The 24,997-nt window shown below is 35.3% G+C and overlaps 1 protein-coding gene across 2 annotated transcripts in view; it reads right to left on the bottom strand.

The window, feature by feature from the left end:
* The window catches only part of CNTLN (centlein), a 183,985-nt gene that overhangs the window by 128,434 nt on the left and 30,554 nt on the right, over positions 1 to 24,997 (bottom strand). For both annotated transcript variants that reach the window (XM_085213135.1, XM_085213137.1), the window contains exons 5-7: positions 10,566 to 10,700; positions 9,798 to 9,977; positions 2,420 to 2,553 (exon numbers count right to left, since the gene is read on the bottom strand). In XM_085213135.1, the coding sequence (XP_085069261.1) occupies positions 2,420 to 2,553; positions 9,798 to 9,977; positions 10,566 to 10,700 (449 nt within the window). The remainder of the gene's footprint in view (positions 1 to 2,419; positions 2,554 to 9,797; positions 9,978 to 10,565; positions 10,701 to 24,997) is intronic.

Here is a 24,997-nt window from a genome sequence, read left to right as displayed (position 1 = left end):
AATGCAAATGTAAGCAAAAATTCTCCATCAGCAACACTAAGTGAAAACAGAATATTCTTCCAGCTAAGCATAAAAGTTAGAAGATATGTAGGCCTTTTTCCCAAACACATCATGATACACAGAGTAGTGTTTAAATCCATGATCTCTACTATCTACTGATAGTAGAGACTATTAAAAAACAAACAGAAAAAAGCAACCGACTTTGTTAGAGTAGAATCTCCAGATGTATACAATGAGAAATAAAAAAATTACAGAAACTTAAATGAACTCTTCAAGTTATGGGGAAAAGCCTGCATGAAAAATAGCTTTTTTGAACATCAAAACAGAAGAGCAGAAATAATTCAGTTCAGACACAAAAGTAAGATTACAGTAACCTAAGGAGATTTTGCTTGAAACACTGTAAATATTTATCTAATCACTTCCACATTAGCATTTTAGACCTGTAGAAAAATCTACAGTTCTTTATACAGAAACAAAAGTGGAATCTGACCATTTAACAGAGGAAAAGGAGTTTGAGCTGCTGATCCAGAGTTAAACCACTTTTTCTTAGATAAAACCTTTTTCTAAAAATCTTATAAACTGACTTTCGAGCTACAGAAGTGTGCGCAGTACACAGTGTGGGTGGTAGTTACAGGGGGTGGTTCTGGGTGGTAATTGACGGGTCACGGGTTCATGGGGCGGTCGCGTGTCAAGGTATATAGGTAGTTGTGGCACAGCACTAAATTGGCACTAGAGTTATACCCTATGGCGTGAGTCTCTTGTGTCTCTGTGCTGGGTGAGTGCAGACGATAAGGGTGCTGATAGCTGGGCTGGAATTGCGTGGAGGTTAGCAACAAGAAGAAAGGTGAGACTAAACAATCTATTTTAAAATTAATATAAATATAATAAAAAATTTTAATATATTAATATATATTATAATATATAATATATTATATAAAATATATTATATATTATAAATTTAGTATATATTAATATATATATAATATTATATATTATAATAGATATAATATATATTAATATATATATATATATTTTTTTTTTTTTTTTTTTTAACTGCTAAATACAAAACCAAAGAATTCTTACAGGAAAAATAAAACGTTATTAAGAAAAATGCATGATATCCAATCATAAAACTAATTCAAGGAAAGATCAGTATTAAAAACTTACGAAACAACTGAGAGCAGCCCTGCTGAGAGAGGACTAGGAGTACTGGCGGATGGCAATATGGACATGAGTCAGCAGTATGCCCTCACAACCCAGAAAGCCAACTGTATTCTGGGCTGCATCAAAAGAAGTGGCCAGCAGGGCAACAAGGTGATTCTGTCTCTCTGCTTCGTGCTGGTAATGCCTCACCTGGAGTACTGCGTCTAGGTGTGGAGTCCTCAATACAAGAGAGACATGGACCTGTTGTAGTGTATCCAGAGGAAGGTCACAAAAATGATCCAAGGGATGGAATACTTCTTTTACGAGGACAAGCTAAAAGAGCTGAGGCTGTTCAGCCTGCAGAAGGCTCCAGGGAGAACTTACTGCAGGATTTTTTCAGTAAAATTTTCTATTACCTATTTTCTATAACCTTCCTTACTTTGTTTGAAAATTGAGAACTCAACCACTTAGTCTTTTAAATATGAAAATAATTAGATACCACTTTTTCCAGTAGTCTTAAACAAATACTAGGAAGATCATGTACTTCAGATGCATCAAAGATCATATTTCTAGTTGTTTACTAGAAATACTTGAAAGATTAGTACTGACTCCTTACTGTAAACATATCTCTATTTAGAGAGTAGAACATTCATACAAATGAGCTCTATCCCAACCACAGCAATTTAAGCATAGCTTGAGGGAATACTGAAGAGAAGAATGTACAACTTCTTCTCAATCCACTTAAAGGTACCAATCTGACTTTTGTCATCTACATCATTTTGAGGCTTCAGTAGTCTAGTCAATTCATATATTCATTCCTCCCTTCCATTCTTTTCCATATCTCAAAAAATGTGATATTTGTCTTCTAAATCCAGTGTAAGAATAAGATTACTTATTCTTCTAAGACTTAGACTTCATCTTCTAAGTTTAAGACTTAGAATAAAGCTTAAGTCATTTCACTTAAAATTTTTAGCACAGGCCTATTTAGATTCTTGCTGACTCTAGAGTAAAATCTGATAATTAGAAAAAAATTAAGCCTGCCTTTAACTTTTTAAGTTCAGGGCATTTGCCGTCTCCATTTAAAATGATTACATCACTTATATTTTGTTACTTAGGGCGGAGACTGGTCATTCTCAAACCCAATATTAGTATTAAAGAGTTTGTATTTATTGCTACTCATTCAGACATTTTACATTTCATGGAAAAGTATGCTATGAAAATGTACTGTTTGAGAAGATTCAGATGTCAAATCAAGTTTAAATCACGAAATACTTACTTAATCCTGTTCATATTGCATTCTTTTTGGGTGAGTTCTTTCTGGTTCACAGCTAGCTGAGATGACAAGTTACTGCATTTACTACTTAACTCTTTCAGTTGTTCTCTTGCATCTGTTAAATTGGTTTCCAACGCCTGCGAAGAAAACATTTAGAATATATTAAAAGTAACATATAGGAAAGAGTTGAAATCCACTAAAAATTATGCATATTATCTACATGTCTACATATGTGTATGTATCTGCACATACATATGCATGTATTTATTGTGTTCTAAGGAAATATAAATACGTATATATGCATGTATGCATACTTGGAAAATGTGATATTCAGGAAAAAAAAGCATTTCAAATTTTAGGTGGACACATACTCTAAGAAGTTTCACCTAATTCATTTGTTGCAGAGTAGAATAAAATCCTTGCAAATCAAACAGTGCTTTTTTGCATTGGTATCAAACAGGAAAAAAGTTACTACTTACAAAAACCAGCTGTACTTTTACTGTTTAAAATTCTCCAAAGATCATACAGTATTTTAACACAGAATTCTGGATATAATTTTTTTGTGATACTCCTTGTCAGACTCCTATATTCTGATTTTGCACTTCCAATCCAGAAAAAGAAATGGTAAACGAGGAAAAAAAATGGAATTGCTCATTGAAAACAAAGTCACAACTCCTTTTTTACTGAAAGCCTAACTATACACGTTAGCACAGTATGAAGATATATCCGGGAAATATAGACGTGCAGAGCAAGTCAGCTCAACCAAACAAGAACTACATGTCTCTACATGGTGATCTTAACTAGAGTTCTCTGGAAATCCAGGTGTTTGGAATAGCGCTTTAGACTTTAAGAAGTTTTATGATTATTCTGTGATTCTATTCTATGATGTTATGATTCTCCCAGGGTGTTTTGAGACAAGAATAGAAACAGAGATAGTACATCACTATCTAGATCAGAGTTTCAGAGTGTGTCAATGCCTTTAGACATACTTCATTATTACACTCATAATTATTTATTCTCAGTATGGTAAGTATTCTTGGATTTGTCTATAAATTAAAAATAAACATCTCCTAGTAGGACAGTGTTCCAAATCCTCCACTTAAATAAAGATTTAATTAAAGAAATAAAGAATTGCTCATATTTCCCTTTCACCAATGATATCTCAAATATCAAAATACTGTGAAACGCTGAAATGTAGTTCCCTGGAATTATTCACTTAAAACCAGTGAATAATGAATTTCCTCATTTAAAGTAGCTCAGAAGTTACATATCTGGATGTATCAGAAGCGCACTACAATCAAACGCTTTGAATTTCGACACTAATCATTACATCATGTTAAAAACAGTAATCTTAATTTGGAGAAATAGCAATGAATAAATGAAATAGAAAAAACTTTGTTTCATGATAACTCTTAGGTTATTCCACCTGTTTTTTTCCATTGATCAGTCACCATTCAATCTTAAAGGCTGGATAACAAAATTTACTTTTTTCAGACAATAGATTTCGAATGACAGGAGAAAGTTAATTTTATCAACACATGATAAAGTCTAATAAGGTTTACAACGTAGTAAGTCAGATAATTTATGGTTTCTCCTGAGGATTGTTTTTATCACAAGGGTAAGAAGTATGGCTTACATGAAATGAAAATTGCCAACTTAAAATTTTAAAGTTAGTTTAAAGTAGCTCACGTTTTCTGTGAATAAATGCTATCTGTGTATTACCTATACTGCACTAACAAGTTGCAGAACTTCTGGTATAAGTTAAAGGAAAAAAAATCTGATCTCACCAATCCTCAAGTTATCATCCACTGCAGGATAAAAAACAAAGAATAGGTAGAAAACGATTTTGTCTGAAATACAACTATATGAAGCTATACAATTATAGAAATTAAAAACAGCATACTATGAAACAGAAAAATACTATAATATCATATAGTGAAGCATTCAGTATAATCTTTGTACACCAGTCAGGAATTCAAGACTATGAAATCCTCCAAACTTTTTACATTCAATTCCTAAATATTTTCTTTAATTATCTCAATTCATTAATTGCCTTTTAGTTGATACAGTATTTGAGAAAATAGTTTAATTGTGTAAGCAGGCATACTGAAATGTGGATTCTCCAAAAATTGATTTTCAAATTAATTTGAATTGTACATTTTGACAGATAAGAATTCAAAATTTTAAAATACTATGAAATATACTAAATTAAATGCTTTTAAAAATACAGTTAGTCAAAATACCTAATAGCTCAGCTATATTTTATGGGGAAGAAAATGCATGTTTCTGAGAAAAATAAAAGCAACAGTAAAAGATATGATGCTTCTACATAACAGTACTGAAAGCAAAGCATGAAAATTAAGTCTACTGTTAACACCCTTACTCACTTCTACCCATGAGAAGTGAAGACCCTAACTAAAGTAAAATAAAGATATACAGCAGAACAACAAGGCAAAACATTACATAAGCATTTCATTTACTTCATACTGAAGAATAAACTCCAAAAATTCAAAGTCAAGGTGAATTTAAAAAAATTAAAACATGAAAAGAAAAACACGTAGATAAGGCATGGAGAAGCACAGTTTGCACAGGCTTTGAACTGAAGGTGAATTAAAACTAAGGTTTTACTTGTAGCTCCAAACACAGCAAGGGAAGTTGCATTTAAACACAGTTTTGTTGTTCTCATTTTTTTTATTGTTGTTCTGAATTGACAGAACTAAGAACATTTTTTCAAGTTCCCATCTTAACAAAACTAATTATTCAGAAGAACTAAAGTTCCAGACTCCTCTTGACAGGGATATGTATTTCTCAGCATGCTTCATTTTAAAAGAGAAAAACTCTCACTGCATCTTTAAAAGCTTTAACCTTCAGACATCAGGTACTCCTACAGATACCTTGCCAACTAGAAAATAACAAAACACTATGCAATTCTACTGTCTTTTAGGTCACCTTCCCTTAAAATCTGCCAGTATGCACTTTTTTAAAATTTAAATTAAATGGACAATCAAGACATAGCAGGTTTGTTTTTTTTCCTCTCCGCTTTTACAAGTTGAATTTCAGACCCCTACTGAGTCTAGTGGTAAGTCTGCAAAAGTGACATATAACACTTTTTCGGTATGTATCATTTAAAAATTCAAACAATTTTTATCTATAAATATTTTTACAGTCACTTGAGAACAATACCATTATTGAATCTGCTCATAAATTATCTTTTAAAAGCATTATAGGGGCATGTTATATTGCATTAGAATATAATCTGCAGCCTGCTATAGTATAGCGTGATAATGTTGTATTTAGTCTCTGAGGACAGGGAAATTATTATTCTTTATTGTTTGTAAGCAATCCTGTTAAGAGCCAATCTGCCATCCAATATTGATTCCTGAGAGCACTGAGTTAGAAACAGGGAATGTCAGGAACAGATAGACAAACTCAAATTTAGGTTTATATTTTCTAACAAATATTTACAGGAAGATTATATGTAAAAATGGTGGTGAACTATAAGATCAACTGTGTGCCTTTTACAAATGCAGACTTTACTAAATGCAGACAAACAATTATGAGACAACATAATATAACTTCATAGATATCACATAAAACATTTCCCTCTTGCAGGTAGCATTTTTAATACGCTTTTCAACCCTTCCAAATATCCTGTGAGGTAATCAACTTCACCTAGAACTGTCCACTACCAAAAGGAGTACAGTCACTTGTCTAACGTCACATAGGAAAAACAAGGTGCAAGTGGGGGCATCAAGATCACAGCATATGGTGGTTTAACTCAAATGGGCAGCTAAGCTCTACTAGGCCACTCTCTCACTCCGCCTCCTCAGGACAGGGGAAGCAAATATGACCCCCCCCCCCCAAAAAAAAAAAAAAAAACAGCTCATGGATTGAAATAAAAACAGGGAGATCACTTCTCAGTTACCATTATGGACGAAACAGACACAGCATAATCATACCATCATGGAATGGTTTGGACTGGAAGAGACCTTCAAGATCAACTAGTTCCAGCCCCTCTGCAATAGGCAGGGACACTTCCCTATAGACCAGGTTGCTCAAAGTCCCATCCAGCTTGGCCTTGGAGATAAGGGATATTCATGTAATTTATTGCCAATTGCTAACAGCTGTGAAATCTAAGAGCAAACTGAAACCACTTTCCTCATCTACTCACTTCTACTTCCCCACTCTGAGAAACATAGGGGAATGGGGGCTGCGGACAGTACTTAACACTCCATCTCTGCAGCTTCCTCATGGTTACTCTGCCACTGCTCCATGCAGGGTCCCTCCCACAGGACGCCATCCTTCCCAAACTTGTTCTGTGTGGGTTTCACACAGGCTGCAGCTCTCCAAGCACAGCTCCAACATGGCTCCGTACCTTCAAGAGCCCACAGCCTTGAGCACGCACACACACACAGAAGTCCCCATAGGCAGCACATTTCTGCAAAGATCTCCAGTGCAGCCATATCCTCAAGCATATCAACTGCTGTATAATCAATGAATGTACAGATGTTATAATTACAGAATATACCAGAGAGTTTAGCTAAGCAGGTTATTATACAAAAGAGAATAGACAGAAAGCTTACCGGTGTCCTGGGCTCACTGCAAAACTCCAGAGGAAAGATCTCCAGAAAGAGATCCTTCTCCACTGGTAGTCAGCTCTTAAATGGGTCTAGGAGAGACTCCACCCCTTCCTGCAGCACAGGTGAATTGCCTTCACCTGTGCTCCCGTGGCTGACTCATTGCTCGCCTCAGGTGATCAATCAGAGGTTCAGGCCGTGATTCAGCAGTTCCCATATAACTGCTCACCTCAGATTTTTGTCATCTGCAAACCTGACAAGCACGCCTGCTATTTCCTCCTCCAAGTCACTAATAAACACACTAGACAAGATAGATCCAAGTTTAATACTGCATTATGCCACTTAATACCACCCACCATTATTAGCCACAGCCCTCTGAATTCAAGTATTCAAAAAGTTGTGTTTTTTCTTTTTTTAAACATGTTGTTACTCATCCATCCAACTGTAACATCTTAGACTGTACAAGAAAATGGCAAGACAATGCAAAAAACATCTTGCCAAATTTAAGGTCAATCACATTCATTGCTGTTCTGTTGTTTGCAGATGCAATTATTTTATCACAAAAGATAATGGGATTGTTCAAGAATTACTTAGGTAAATCCATGCTGATTTCTCATAGTTGTTTTCTCAATTATGTGCTGAGAAATTTATTCCAATAAGACTTTCTCTATAATACTCCTGAGGACTGAAGTGAGGCTGACCCATCTTTGGTCTCGGTTCATGCTTTTTACTGGAGACCTCCCATAATCTCCACAACTTCTGACATGAATTAACTTTTTCAGCAGCCTTGGAAGCAGTTCAGCTGGTCCCATGGATATCAAGTATAAGTCAAGTTCTCTTTACTAACTCTGACTTAATCCATCGCTGATAGGGACTTCTGTATCCCTTCCTATATTGTAAGGTTTATCTACTGCTTCCTGCCACTATTCCATACTTCCTCTCAGGAAAAGGCCCACATTTTCCTTGATCACAGTTTCAGTAGTGCAAAAAATTACTTTTATTAACTGTACTCACTTGCAAGCCTAAGCAGCAGAAGGGCTACCTCTTCTCCTATGTGCCCATGCAATGTTTCTGAATTCATCCTATGTAGCTCTCAATGCCTGCACAGTTTTTTATTTTCCTGCCATACACTAGCATTTGGTGATGAGCTCTGTTTAGTCAAGCTGCATTCCTGAGGCAGCCACATTTTCTAGCCACATGTTTTCCAGAGTATGAAAGTGGAAAACACCTGGGCTTGGAGGAGGCTATCTTTAAAGTCTTGACAGCTTTTCCTGAGCTCTTAGGGCTCAGGGGATTTCCACCTATTTCCTGCTATTCTCAAGCTGAAAAGCCCACTCCTTAATTCTAGATCTGTACTGTACTACTGTCCTCTCTTTATCTTCTCAGGCTCTTGAGATTCATAATTTCATGACCAGTACTACCATGACTTCCACTGATTATTAGTTCCCAATTAGCTCTTTCTTGATTTTCAACAGAGATTCAGCTACATGTCATTCCTGGTTGGCTCAGGAAGCACCTTTCTCACAAAGTTTCTTCTGACACACTATCTTAACTTCATTGTCATCCCAATACAAAACATCAACACTACCTATTCCAATCCCTGAAATCATACGGCTATGATGCACCTTTCTCTTTTAAGCAAGCCCTAATAGCCAGGAGAATAGGGAATTAGGAATTTTCATTGTTTTTATTGTAGGTGTTGGTAACAATAATTTTCAATAATTTATCAGATATTACAAGCAATACTTTAAACAATTTGAAATATGTGAAAACACTTCTAAGTCATTAAACCATTTCACTCAAACTGCCAGCAAACCAATCACAGTTCTGAAAAAGCACATAATCTTACCACAACCACTCCACGGGCTTGATTTGCAAGAACTTAACTTCTAATGTTAAAAGATCTAAATGAAACTCTGTACAAAGGTTTTTGATTAGTAAAAGAATCGGAAGTGTCACCAAAACAATTAGATTGCTGGGGAAGCAGGAGGGAGTGAAGTTGAGGAAAAGAAGTGTCCGGGCAACATGTTGATTACACATTTGCTATATTTAATATACTGGAAGGTGATGTACATTGATAGCATAAAAGAAAACAGTGTTGTAAGAATTCATTAGCCATTTTAATAAAAGGATCCACTAACATGTATGGCCAATATAAAAAAACTCTGATACTATGTTTGCAGCTTTTTTTTTTTTTTTAAATAATAAATTAAATAGAAATTGGCAATTTTCTCCTAACAGGACAAAGTAACATTTAAATAAAAAATACAATATTCTGTACAATGTATCCAATTATTTCCTTTTTTTTTTTTTATGGTAAACAATGGAAATAACTTTTTAGTATAAGTATATTCAATAATAAGGCCTCCACAGAGGGGAGCCCTCTGGAGTTTAGAACACAATTTATTCAAAACTGCTGTTAAAGTTTTAATGTGTTCTTCCAAAACAAATATCAAGTATACTGCAACCAAATTATAGGCAAGTAAATAATATACTGAGAAAAAAATTGTGAATGGAGAATACTTTTAAGCTTTTATTATTTGATATATATTTTAACTTAAAATACAGTATCTTTTATTTTTTTAATGATTACATTTTAAGATGACTATTTGAAGTCAGATTCCTGCTTTGCAACATCAATTTTTAAAAAGCTGTGGGTTTTAAGTGAAGGAATGTAAATGAATGCAAGTCCCTACTGGTAGATTTGAATATATAACTTGTTATTTAAAGAAAATAACTTGTAGTGCAAATGTCTGGAGAAGTCATTTCTGAAATAACATCCATGAATCCATTCCACTTCATACCTTTATTCTGGCATCACTGCCAGATTTTTCTGTTTTCCATTGTACCTCCTGCTTCCTCAGTTTCTCCAGGTCATTTAGCAGGTCAGCACAGTAAGCATTTAATCCCTTATTTTCCTCCTCCAGGCTTTTTATAACCAGTCTGTTTTGCTCTTCTTTCTTCTGTGCACACTCCTCAGTGTCCTGTAGAACAGTACCACAAGGGCCGATAAACAAAAAAAGTGAGAACTAATCAGCAAATATAAACTGTGCAGTTTTACCCTCACAGCAGCTTCTTCTATATTTGATAGCCAAGGTCACCTGTGTACTTTTATTGGCCTCTTTCATGCAGGTGGAAGGGTCATATTTTTTAGCTGGATGACAGCTTTGATGAGTACACATTTGCAAAGAGCCCATTAATTGATCAAGCTGCCTTTGATGCTGTCCCCAGCTATTTTTGAGACCCACACAGACATATCCTCCCAGACCTCGGCTTTATCAATTAATAATGCCAGTCCCATCAGAATCTAATTACAAGAAGCCACATCTTCACACTCCTACTTTCTTTGCTCCATTTCCATCATTAACTATTTATCTGAAAGTTATAAAGCTTGGATTCCTGGCTTTAAAGCATCTTCCTTAGAGTTCATATGTGAGCAAATGGTAAGGTATAGCAAGGCCTAAGGCAATTTTTTCTCCAAGCTTGTCACTTTCTGTGCCACAAAGGCTGACACTGCTTAAAGAACTACTTCAAAGCTACAGTGTTATAAAACTATGTACAAGTCAATATACCTTAAGTTCTTGGCTTTTATCTTTAAATTTCTGCTTCAAATTACTGAATTCATTCTTCAAACAGGCATTTTCTTCATCCACAGCAATTTTTCTCTGAATTAAGTTATTTATCTCTTGCTGCTGGCCTGAGAGTCTCTGTTAAGAAAAAAAAAATCTGCTAAGCAAGAAGCAATTACAAAAAGAACATATATGTATTGAAAACATTTTAGACCTAATTTATGTAAAAATCTACTATATGTAATTTTTTGTTTCAGTACTACTTCAACCATACCCAAAACTGTACCATAAATATAAAACGCAGTAATGGGGAACTAAATATTTGCTGCTACCAAACAAAAAATCCATTAAGTGCAGAAATGAACAGAAATCACCCAGTCAAGCTTAGACAAAGACAGTCATTTGTACAAATTATATTTGTGGTTGAGAATTACATTAAAAATAGTTTTTGATTTTCACTTTGAACATACCAAAAATCTAGCCACAACATAGAGATGAAAATTCTCCAAAATTCATGAAGAGAAAAAATTACTAAGTGAGGAAGCCAGAAAGATTATATCACAGTATGAAAGGAATTATATCTAACTGAATTTGAAGCAAGACAATGGCACACAGCAAAATCTCAATGTCATTAGAAAAAACAGTTTGAACTTTCTTAGTTCTTGTTAGGTTCTTGCATTTTATTTTTGAGACATTTGCATTAAAGCATCTCCAGTTTTTAATACATATAGCAGCACTCCACATTTTTCCTCAGGAGCATGTTTTAATTCCACAGACTGTTGTATCCCTTGCACTAATCAGAACAGCATTTATATACATTATTTTCATAGTAATAATGCTGTAACTGTGGAAGAAACTGTTGTCTCAGGGTAAAAATACAGTTGCTTTCTCTCTAATATACCATCTAAATGAAACACATTCAGAAACATTAAAAAATGGTCAACATAAGTAAGTATATCTTCATAAGGTTTGCAAATTCCAAATGGTTAATTCTGTTTCATACAATGTCAGACACGAAAAAGAAGAAAAACATATTAAGAAAAAAAAAAACTAACGTGCATCAAATAATACAGCTGAAACTGGTCCAATAACCAACGCTTTTAAACGAGGATGTGAAAGTTAGGACGAACAGTACTTATGTCATTAGCACAAACAGCATCTACATCACCAAGAAACACTAATTCACCTTCAAAAGAAACCTATGGAGTACAGGTAGCATCGATGAATACAAAGCAAGCTATGAAAAGGCAGGCAGAGCTTGGTTAAATGCTTTACAGTGTCTGTGCTACAGTATCCACAGCATCCACACTGTACCAGCAAGCTATCTACAATCCTCACAGAAAGATGTGGCAATTTTGAAAATCTGGTTCTGAATAACAGCCTCTCCACAAGATAGAAATGTTCTTCTCTGTCCTCCTAGGCATTATGCTGAAACATCTAACAACTAGTTTAACATTAAAAACAACTTTTTTTTCAATATTCCTGGAGTTAAAACATATAAAAAGCATTAATTTCACATATTTGATTTTAAAATAAAGACTGGTCAGAGTTGTTTCTTTATTATCATTTAAGCCACTATTGAGCTACAGTGATACTAAGGCAGCAGAAAGTTGTGCAGTGACATTAATCTATGCATTTAGAAAAAGTCTTAGTCATTAAATGTATCAGTTTCTTTTCGTGGATTATATCTTTGCCTTTATCTGTTCCATCCTTTACTTTTTAGCAGAAATCTTTACTTTAACTTCTGCTGAGTTACAACAAATCTCTGCTTCTCTTGTGTAGACCTCTGCTCCTTTTCTACACATCATCTCCTCACCATTCTTGCAAATGTTTTTATTATTCTTTTTTTTCTCCTACCACCAACTCTCAAATGTTTTGTATACATCATTCCTCCACATACAGGTATTCATTTATCCTTCCGAACAGTACTTCTATCCAAACGTTGTTCTTAATATGGCACATTTATTACAAAATGAAAAACACTGCACTACAAAGTGAAAATATTTTTCAGTAAAGTACAAACCTTTATACTGGTTTGGCATACTGAGAAAGGGAATGCAATACAGCTAGCATGTGCAGCAAATACTGAAAACTAACCAGGAACAGATAGTGTCTAGTGAACAGTGTAGGGGGGCATGAGGAATATTTTATTTTTTCATAACAAAATCAAAAAGTTAAAAAAAGAAATAAAGAAATAAAGGAAAATAAAAATGAAGAAAAAAAAATAGAAGCCATGGTAGAATTCAAAGAAAATACAAAATGACAGACTTTCTAACAGAACTCCAAAGAAGCTAGAAAAGAATGAACTTGAATTAAAGAGAACGGAAAAATTAAAGCAAAATCAAGAGAAGTAAAAGAAAATACAGAGGAACCTTATTCTGACATACTTGAATTTTTCCTCATATACCATTACTTCAAACTGACCAACAAACCAGACAAAAAATACTCAGAGGATTTAATTAATAACACCTTTTTACAAACAGTTCTGTCACGTTAAGACTCAAATGTTAGTACACTGAACTAGTTTCTATTTAAAACAGTGTTTACTTGATAATTAAACCTCGAAACACTAGCATAGTTGTTTATTTTTATAATATAACTAACTCCTCTGCAGAGACCCATTCTACAGCACTGGCATTTTGAATAAAAAGAATAAAGTTAGTGTTTACCTAACATTAGAGATTCATAATCATTCTTCCTTTTCTTCCAAAATAAAGATAAGCCAGAATTCAGAAATGTGTAAGAAACTTTCTTCAGAAACATAACACAATGAATGATCCTTTTTAGTTTGGATGATTTGTTACATAAGATGCTACCGTTTATCCACAAATTCAGTGTGAACACGCTATTCCAATTTCACAACATTCAAATAATGAAATTGTTGAAGACTACTGACAAGTTTAGAGGAACGCACAAAGTATTTCAGATTTGATTTATAATGCACAATCAAACTTTATGCATGTATATGCATGAACATAAAAGCACATAGATGATGTACTAAAAATCAGCTTGTGCTTTTTTCTAATTTACTTAGAAATAGTTTTCCATAATCATGTAAAACAAACTCAACCAGTGTGGGCTTCTGTTTTTTTTTTTTGTTTGCTTTTTTATTTAACATAATTTTTAAATTCTTGTTTCCTTGATAAGAATACTTATATTTTTGTCCTAAGAAGGTAGGATGGATTTACTGCAAGACAGACAGCATGCATTAAGCAGACATTAAAGAAGAGACAGAAATTAAACATAAGCTTAATCAAAGACTTGTTTCTTGCATATTCTGAACCATCCAGACATCAGACCTAAATTCAAAAAGCAAAATATTTGTTCAGACATTATTACAGTTACAGGAACAAACTGTTGCTAGCAAATAATCATTAAGTCACATTTTTTTGAAAGTATGAATCTGTATTACCATTGAAAGCATTATTTACTTTGTCTGCTTCCCTCCCAATCCCCTAGTTCTGAAAGAATCCATGTAAGTGGCTCCTTTGAGTCTTTCTTCTACCTCATTATTGCTTGTTTAACATTTAACAGGATAAGTATATACTGAAAGAACACTATCCACCCAAAAACATCTGTTCAGTAGAGTTCAAGATTCACAAATACACACCTACAAAATCTCAAAGTTTAGCTCCAGCTCTTCTAGTGTACATATGCTAAATTGTGTTGAAATTAAGCATATATACATATAACATGTTAAGCATGTATTTTATGTGTTATGTTAAGTATATGCAAACACATGCATATGTTTCATACATAGCATACATTCAAAAAGTAAAATCAGAAAGATCTGCAGTTTATAATGCAATGCTTTCCAGCAGTGTGGATAATAAGAAAGGCATGAAAATACTACAAAAGTGAAAGTAGTTATTTCAAATGCTTGTTCAATACTGCTAGAATGGAATTTTAAACTCAAGTATGCCACTTACTTTGCATAAATGCAGCATAATCAGACATAATCTTGAATCAGACTCGCACACTAATTACTTATCCCCACAATTGACCCACGTAAGACTTTAAATCAACCAAATGGCAACTACACCATATCAATCACTAAGCAGCAAACTCACCTGGGTTTTCTACAAAGTCACCTACTATGCAGCATTGAAGCATTATTTAGGTAAGCTATACCTGCATGGAAAAAATCCTGTTATGTTTCGAGGCATTTCCTGAGTGCCATTCTGTATGTTCTAATCTTTTCTTCCAAGCAAATTGAACTTTTACTATCCTACCTGTTCATATCATATGCTTATAAAGAAAGAAAAAAAAACCAAACCAGCAAACAGGAATACTACTCATGAGCTATGATTTGGTAGAAATAAGTCATAAAGAAGAATTTCTAAGATACAGACAATTAAATAAATTATTATCTGCCTTTGCTTGCACAGCTGTTCTTACATTTTGCTTCCTCTAACAATGGATTACGTATACAGTAAAAGGAATTGAGTAAAGATTCATTTCTTACAGCAGAGAATACAAGCAGTGCTCCTGTAAAACTATCCCACCCTGGTAGCCAAGTGAGACAAGTGAACCAGAAAAACAATATATACATGGTCAAAAACATGGGGCAACCATTCATATGACTGTATTTTGCCACATAAAAACACACATTGAGAATTCACCAAGTTCTACAGTTTCCATTGTTTTTTTTTTAGATAATATAAAATACAGGTTAATGCTACAGAAGAACAATCTCAAATTTTGCATTGATTGCAGTCGTGCTTGTTTGAATACAACAGGATAACAGCAAAGTTCAATAGACTATTGACATTCTACAGCACAAGAACTTCTGAATATAAATAAGACACTTCTAAAGGTTTCTCCATAGACAAGCTTGCAAATACAAGAAAGATGTGAATTCACTCTAAGAAAAACCAAAGAGATCTGCTGTTACACTAAGCTGCAAAGAACCAAAGAGTACCTCTTCTATACTGTCAACGTTCAGAATGCTCCAGGCAACAGTGTGTACAAAGAGAAAAAAAACAAAACAACTCTGTGATCTACTAGAATAGATCTGATATTTGAAAAAATATCATTCTAGAATTCATTTTTACCCTTTCCCATGGCACCTCTTTAACTAACAAAATAAAGGTGTTTTCCCCTTCCCCACCCCAAAAGTGTCCAATTATTTACAAGAAATAACTACTTTTATTTAAATACTATCAAGCAGCAAAAGAAGAAAAATCACATTCTAAGAAATAGATAAAAGCAATGGGAAAGAGTTCTTTTAGTTCTGACTTTGAAAGGAAACACAAAGTCTTTTAAAAGGTTGCTACAATTTTCAGTCAGTTTGTTGTGAACAAATTCACAAAAAGATACACACTTTTAACTAAGGGAATTTTGACAGTATGGCACCTCATGCAAGACAGTGGAAATGACAAAAAAGATACAACTCTAATGTTACGCGTTTGTTCCAAAAAAAAAAAAAAAAAAAAAAGTCTATAACTCTTGGCCATTGCATATGCTATTTGATGTTGTGTTGTCATAGACACCATCACTGAACTTCCAGTCTTCAATGAAAGATATTTAAACATTACGTTTTGTACACAGAAAGGACTATGAAACATCAGCCGTACTTACTATCACCGCGTAAGAGGGGGAATCGATGTTTTTGAGAGAAGGAAAATACCCATGATACTGCAATACAAAACTGGATCAGTCCATATCATTGAATTGGTATGCCTAGCTAGATAAAAGCAAGGTGTATTTCATGTCAATAAGTTAATTCATATCTATTGATAGTTTATCAAGATACCCCTAAAAATCATCCTACCAAAACACAAAGACAACAGATATATCCTTCATTACTGATGCTAAAGATACAGAAATATCACAAGGCAACTGATTTCTGTAACAGGGTGATGAAGCTTTTAATGAAAAATCTGAAGCCTCTACATTTCGATTTAAGTCCCCATCTATGACTGTAATAAAAGGACATGCATTCCATTTCCACTACTAAAGAAAAGTGCAGTAGTATAACTATACTGTGCCCTACAGAAGATAAAAGTGAGCACAGATAAGATAACTAATAAAAAAAGTGAAGTATTTATTCCAATACAGCAATTTTTAATGAAACTGACATCATAAGTGAAATTAATTTACTGCATACATTATTCTACTATCCACTAAATAAAAGTGAAAATATTCTCTTTTAAAATGCTTTTCTCCAAAATTTCTCCTTCATCATCTACATGTATATTCTCCCCACTTTCAACATCTCATTTTCTACATCAGCTACTTGAGGCCAACTTATGCTCCCAAATTTCTCTCTTCCCTTCCAATTTTCTTTTTTTCCTAGTAAGAATTAAATGTATCAGCAACATTTCACAGCGTTCCTTCTCATATTATCAAATTTCTCTTTATATTTTTCAACTTCATTATTCCTTGTTTTTCTAAAATTGAATACTCAGAAGCACGTTTAACATATAATATTCCCAACAATATTCAGGTACAGTGTCCTCACAAGAAGAGAACTAACTAAAGAAAAAAAACAAATCAAACAAAAGAAATCCAGTCTTTATTTTCTAATGTAGAATAAACAGAAATTCTATGTAAATAATTAATGCTGTTTGTTATAGATGGCATATGTAGTATTTTGCAATCTGTATGCTGTCCTTTCATAGTCAAAATGACTCTACCCATTTATGATACAAAATGTAATTATTTTTTACTCCATACAACTCCAAAACTAAAATGCTGACAAAGCTAGCTGGTTTTACAGTACTCTTAACAAAAGATGACTGTATTCAGACACCTGTTCAACTTAGAACTTGACTCCTGACAAGGCCAGGAAAAAACAAGGGGAAGAAAAAACACAACTGACACATATAGTGGATTAAAATGTAACTCGTGCAACAGTGTTATACATATCTCATTATTAATTCCTATTTTTCATATTTGCCCTTAAGCTGTAACAATCTTAAAGGAAAAAAAAAAAAAAAAAACAGCAAGGAGAGGAGAATTGAAGTGCAGGAGACTGCTTAATTTCCCTACCACCATCAAACATTTGCTTTTATACTGTTCTGTGCTTTCCAAGACTCCAAAATTAAACAATTCTAAGGATTTACCTAAAAAAAAAGAAGTATGAAGCTACCAAAAAACATCAGCAAATCCAACCCCATTGTTAATAAGAATTTTTGAACTTCTGTTTCTACCAACAATAGATGTGAATTAAAACACAGTAAGTTTGAAGACGTATACAAGAAACAAATTTCTTCTGTCGTCTGTTCAAATGTTTTTACCTACCCTTTGCACGCTAGAGAAACAAGGCAGATTTTTTCTCCAGTTGAAAGAAGAAAGGGAGATCCTTTACAACACTTTCATTTAAAAAACATCAGGTAAAACGGTTTTGTAGAGAAGCAGATCAGAAATATGAGTAGATTACATCATTTTGCAACTCCTCTATCACTAGTTGGTCTTGCACCTGAATTTTCACCTGATCCACAGATTAAGATAGGTTCATAGAGTATAATCCATTGCAAACACTGTTCCCCACTGCCCTCTTTAGGCTAGTCTGATATGACTAATTTGGTGTCTTCAGCAAAGTTTGCTTTCTTAACTGTACTTACCCAACAGAATTTTTCTGTATTTCAATAGATGTGGTAAAACACTGCAGGAATTCATGTAGTGACATCATATAACCTTGCAGCTCCAGCATCTCACTTCCACTAGCATGGAAATAACTATTTATTCCAGCAATCTAAGTACATGATAGCACCAACAAAACATGACGTGTACCACTGCTTTCCAACTAAGCTCCTCCTAATAGCTACCCAGCAGAGCTTACTTTTGCTCACTCATAAGAAACAAAGTCTTTTTACTCTCTTCATTCCTTACCTTTAGTCCTTATCCTCTCCTGCTCATGTATAACACAAGTGTTGCCAGCAGCTGTGTTTTAGTACTGATAGTGGAAGCCAAATACCACTTCTGGCACAGTTACCATAAACAGGTTTGCTGTCTCTGACACAAGAGTCACAAGTGCCTTCCACTTAGAGGAACCTTTTCACAAGAACACAATTTTAATTCTAAGATCAGGCAGCAATGCTGAAAATCTGCCTGTTTGCCTCTAAGGGCAGCTCTTGAGGTAACTACAACAATGACAAAGCAATCTACACAACAATCTTGCCGTATCACCACTAACATCACCTTAACTCTTTCCTCTTTTGTCTAATGGGTCCCAACACCAGGTCAGATTAGATTTTCTATAGTATCTCTAACACTGTACGGTAAAGCAGCACAGCCCAACTTATTGATTCTTTCTCTACTCCATCTTCTCTACTTAGCAGCTATGTTTTGAAATGATGCAAAGCAGCAGTCCAGCCCTCCAGGTCAGGCAGTAGAAAATCCCACCTCCTTCTTTCATCCCACTGATTTCAAATCAAAACCAATAATCTACTAAGCTGAGCTTTTTTCTTCTCTTCATTGCAGAGCATGATCTTGAGAGCACTGGTTTTATTTTTCCTACACCTACAAGGCCTGCAGAAGGTCAATTCAAGTCTTTGTCTCTGGAACTGGGTATGACTGTGAGATCTGCAGAAAAGGACACCCAAAAGTGTTTAGTCCTAACTCTGCAGTATTTCATTACACTCACATACATCAACATTGCCAGATCAGGTGCAGGAATGAAGAACAGTTGTTACTATAACTAACTCCTCTGACAAGCCCCTTCTTAAGGTTGGTCAGCAGATTCATATTGGTAGTACCTAAACTCAAAAGGCACATCATGCTTCTTTCTACTACTCCTGTCTTGAACTTGAGGGAATTTCCCTGTATTTCAAATAAAAATCCTGATACATGAAAAGAATCTTCATCTACCATGTCCTTTAAGGGGAAATAAAATCCAGCTTACTCATCTCAAAATTAAACTAACCATATAATGTAAAAAAAAAACTGTTTCACCAAAGGAAATATAATACACTAAATACATGTTTGATTGCAGTATTTGTAGGTCTCATCCACTGGAGAAACTTTCTTGCAAAGTTTACAAACTCCACATGATCTCATCACTGCTGACACACTTAGCTGAATCTCCTATTACTGAAATTATTCTCATGTCCTCCATTACACAAGAATAAGCAATGCTATATGCAACTGGAAAAAAAATGTTAACATAGCAATAATAAATGTGTATGTTTGTCTTAACCTAATAGCATATTATTGCAAAGAAAAATAATCAAGTGAAGATACAAAATTTAAGAAAAAAAATTATTAGCATTAATTAATGCTTGACGGTAGAATGATGCTTCTTTCAATTGGACCCCTTAAGGAGGCTTTAGTATAGATTTGTACAACAAGCTGAAGATTTTCAAGTAGACATAATGAGGCAAGCTAGTCCTGTTTTAACCACTCTGGAGTATAATCAGTTGATAAGGTTTTGAAACATTACAAGGTCTAGGACAAAAAGATTAGCTTTAGTTCCATCGGATCAAAATTGAAACCTAATTAATTAGAAGTGCTATAAAGACAAAAAAAAATGTTTATTGCTACTTTTGTTCATCTATAATTTCATCATCTAAAACAAACAGAAGAAGATAATTTAATGTTTCATGAATAGCAAAAACTGAATTTCAGTTCCCATCTTGTCCTCTCAAGTAATAGTTTATGTTACTTTAATGTATTCTTTCAAAATCTCACCTTATTTTAAATGAGAAATAAAGATGGAAAAAGCCATAGATGACAGCACCCAGTGATCTATTTCTTGCACACGCACAAATATTATACATTAGATAGATCAGGAAGGAAAAGTTTTCAAAGCAAAAAGGAGAATGAAAAAAAAATCTGCAGCAGTAAGCCTATGGAACAAGAACAAATCAAATTCTAGGAAAATGATATATTCACATAAAGACACTAGTTATAAAAACTATAAAATTAGAAACTGCATATGTGGTAAGGACACAACACTACTAAGAAAAGTTTTTAACTACTGCTTCGTGATTCTGTGGTGCTAAAAGACGAGTTAGTGAAGAAACTTGGTAGATCAAGTTGATAATTGAACTTGAGGTCTTCTCCAGCCAAACCAATTTTGATTCTATGAATTAATGATACTAGCCACAGAAAATAAAAATGTCGGTAATAACAGTGGTATCACAATTCATCCACCAAGATCAAAGGAGTCAAATCAAATCAAAGACTGTATTACTCACATTTCTAAATTAATTATATTAGAAGATTTTCAGTGATATCCTAAAAAAAGAATGTCTTCAGTCAGTTGAATTATCTCAGTACAAAAAAAGTTAAATTAAGTTTCGGTAGTAAATAACCATATGTACCATATTTACTGCATGAGGAATATTATCTACTATTTACAGTCACTTTAACCGAGCTTCTAGGAATGTCAAGATAAACTCTAAGCAGAGTACAACAGAACTCTCATATTGCTCAAGAACTCTCAGATATTTCGTGTTGCCCTATTAGGGTTTTGTTGCTGTTTCTGTCAGAAACACCAGCCTACACACATGTAAATCTACAAGAATCATCATTTGTTTGTCTTTTTTTCCCCCATAGTCTGCATGGATTTGTACAATCAGCTGACAAGTGGCCACTCAAATTCCTAGTAAAATAATATTCTTACAAAAATGTTACTGTTGCAACAGAAATCTCTATGTGATGCATGAGGAGGAAGATAAAACCAAGAGAAAATTGGACAATCTCACCTTTCTAGAGGTAAAAGATTGGTAGACTGCAACATGTAAGTTTGAATTGTTGCTATCTGTACTTCACAGAATAGAATTTCTAGTGTTATTACTGTCAAAACTGACACTTCCATAAGCAATATATTTGCAAGTTAATGACAAAAAAAAAATCTTTTTCCTTAGATGAACAAAGAACAAATCCAGAAAGACAAAATAATTGAGAACGATTTTCACTACTTTGCTCTCTGAGCCAGCTGCCTCCAAACCACCAAGAACAATCCAAAATTCAGAAAACAGTCCAGTGGCACCTCAGCAATATCTTCATCAATGACACTGATGGTGCAATCAAGTGCACCCTCATCAAGTTTGTGAATAACACCAACCAGTAGGGTGCAGTCAACATGCCCAAGGGATTGGATGCTATCCACAAGGACCTAGACAGGCTCCAGAAATGAGCCCAGAAGAACCTCATAAGGTTCAACAAAGTAAGTTCACAGTCTTGCACTAGGGTCATGGCAACCCCCACTACCAACTCGAGCTTGGAGATGAAAAGATTGAGCACAGCGCCACAGAAAAGGACATGGGCTATTGGTGGATGGCAAGATGGACATGAGTCAGCAATGTGCCCAGAAAGCCAACTGAGATGCAAACTAAATATAAGGAAAAAGTCTTGTACAATAAAAGTGATGAGGAACTAGGACAGGTTGCCTAGAGAGGTGGCAACCTCTCAAGACATTCAGGGTCTTGCTGGACAGAGCTCTGAGCAACCTCATCTAACTGTACATGTCCCCACTCAATGCAGGAGAGTTGAACTATATGATCCTTAAGGGTCCCTTCCAACTCAAGTGATTCTATGATTCATTAACGATCTGGATGAAAGGACAGAGTATATCCTTACTATGATGCTGATGGCAAAACTAGGAACTGAAGGTTCAAGGGTCTGCTGCCATGTAAGAAGTATCTTGACAAATTGGAGAAACAGTCTGACAGAAAACTTGCACCACAAGCAGTAGATCAACCAAACTGGTGGCCAACTATGATTTCAAGACATGATTGGAAATGAGGGAGAACAGTGGATATTGTCTGCCTTGACTTCAGCAAGGCTTTTGATGCTGTCATCCACAAAATTCTTGTAATGATGAAAGGAAGTATGTGATAGATGAGCAGATAGAAAGGTGGATTCAGAAAGGGGAGACTGGAAGAACTCAGAGAATTGTGATCAGAGGTGCAGTGTCTCATTGGAGGCATATAATTATTGGTGTTTCCCAGGGGTCAGTACTGGGTCAGGTCCTGTTCAGCATTTTTATCAATGACTTGGATGAAAGGATAGACTGCATCTTAACAAGTACGCTGATGATGCAAAGTTGGGAAGAGTGGCTGACAAACCAGAAGGCTGTGCTACCAGTCAGTGAGATCTAGAAAGATTAGAGAGTTGGACAGAGAGGAGCCTTACGAGGTTCAACAAGGGCAAGTGTAGAGTCCTACACCTGGGATGGAATCACCTCACACGTCGGTACAGGTTAGAGGCTTCTGGAAAGGAGCTCTGTGGAGAAGGACCCCGGTGTCCTGGTGGACAAGAGGTTGGCCATGACCCAGAAGTGTAATGCCCTTGTGGCCAAGGAGAAGGCTGATGGTATCCTGGGGGGCATCAAAAAGAGCATGGCCAGCAGGACGAGGGAGGTTGCCCTCCCTGGCTACTCTGCCTCGGTGAGGCCACTTGTGGAGTACTGTGTCCAGTTCCGGGCTCTCCAGTTCAGAAAAAACAGAAACAGAGACGTTCTAGAGGGAGTCCAGCGAAGGTCTACAAAGTTGGTTAGGAGCCTGGAGTATCTCCTGCACAAGGAAAGGCCGAGAGACCTGGGACTGTTCAGAAATGAGAAGGGATCTCATCACAGATCGTAAGTATCTCAAGTGCTGGAGTCAAATGGATGGTGCCAGGCTCTTTTCAGTGGTGTCCAGTGACAGCACAAGGGACAGTGATCACAAACTGGAACACAAGAAGTTCCACACAAACACGAGGAAGAACTTCTTTACTGTGAGGGTGATAGAGTGCTGGTACAGGCTGGCCAAGAGAGGTTGCGGAGTCTCCTTCTCTAGAGGTACTCCAAATCCATCTGGATTCTTTCTTGTTTAGCTTACTGTAGGGAACCTGCTTTTGTCGGGGGGCTTGGACTTGATGGGATCCCCAGAGGTTCCTTCAAAGTCCTACGAGTCTGTGATTCTTTGATATTCACTGATATTCATCAGCAGCAATTCAGTACAAGTCTCCACAGTTTTCACACTATTCTTTTTTTTTCCTCTCTCTCTCTGTGTTTGTGTGTGTGTGTGTAAAGCAGGAATTATGTACTTAGAAGAACACGTCTGAAAGTTATATGTTGTTGTGTACTCTTCTGAGGCCCTGTGCAAGCTTCCCAGTTTGGAGTCTGGAGGGAGAGGGGCAAAAGCTCAAAGGGCAGCCTCTTCTCCTTGTGATGAATCTCATGATAGTGGATAATGCTTCTTGCAGTCATGCAGAAGCCTAAGAGTCTCATTTGCTCTAATAAATAAAGGAGCAGAAAACACAACAACTGCTACTTCTACAGTGTTGTACGGAGGAAAGTAAAGGCAAAATCTAAGGCAGCCTGATGATAAGTAAATTCAGTATCTTATAAAAGCAGACAAATTAGATTGAACAAAACCTGTAAGCTCACAAATAGGCATCGGTAATTTTGTTCGTTTGGCTGAAGGATTTTAAGTACTGTCTGTACTTTTTTAGGTGTACTGTAATGACTTCTTGTCCCTTAGCCTAATTTGCTAGTGATTTTAAGTAGTTCAATACAAAATTACACTGAATCATGTATGAAAGATGTGAAAATGTTCAAGTACTTCTATCAATTCAGCTCTGCTCTTTATGTTGCTGATTAACTGAGATTTGAATTAAAAGTATTTTGAAATTGTAGTTGGGCATGGATTATGAGATGTTCATTCCTATGTTGCGGTTGAAATATTTCTTAAAACTTGAACCGATGCCACTTAAGAGTGTAAGAACTGCTGACATAATTAGTGTCCTCCTAAATAATGTAAAACAAATCACATTTCTGTTGCTGTGACTGCTTAGTGAAGAGAAGGCTCAGGGGAAATATCTGCAAAGTGTATGAACTTATGAAGAGAAGGTGCAAAGACGACAGAGCCAAGCTCTTTTCAGCAGTTCCTGGCAACAGGAGAAGTACTAATATGCACAAAATGAAACACAGGAGGTTCCCTTCAAACAGCAGAAAACACTTTTTCACTGTGCATGTGATCAAGCACTGGCAAATATTGCGCAGAGAGGTTGTGGAGTCTCCTTCCTTGCAGATATGCAAAAGTCATCTGGGAATAGTCCTGGGCAAGTGATGCTAGAAAAAATCCTGCTTCACCAGTAGGGTGGACTACAAGACTTCCAGAAGCCCCTTCCACCAAGCTCACCCTGGGAGTGATTCTAAAAAAAAAAAACCTACAGTTATTAATCAGCCTTCTGTCCCTGGGTGCTGCAGCCTTAGCCATGTGAAAGAACACTCTGAACTTTTGTGTTTCTCCTAACTGGCTCGGTATCTGTGAAGTAATCCTAATTCTGTTTTTTCTTTCTCATACAATGTTTGATATAATTATGATATTATCGTATTAGTAATGTAGTTAATATTGAAAAGTAAACTTTGCTTTCCTTAGTTTTGAGTAGAAAGTCATTAGAGAGTTATGAATAAAGAGAAGTTGTTCTTTTGCCTTTATTTAGTGCTTGTTAATGCTTAATTTCATAAATATTGTACTTCAAATCCTATGAAGATTCAA

This window comes from Meleagris gallopavo, chromosome Z (genome assembly GCF_905368555.1).
Source record: "Meleagris gallopavo chromosome Z, MGAL_WU_HG_1.1, whole genome shotgun sequence".
Lineage (NCBI taxonomy): Eukaryota > Metazoa > Chordata > Aves > Galliformes > Phasianidae > Meleagris > Meleagris gallopavo.
Note: the sequence above shows the minus strand (reverse complement) of the source record. Positions and strands in the feature narration are given on the sequence as shown.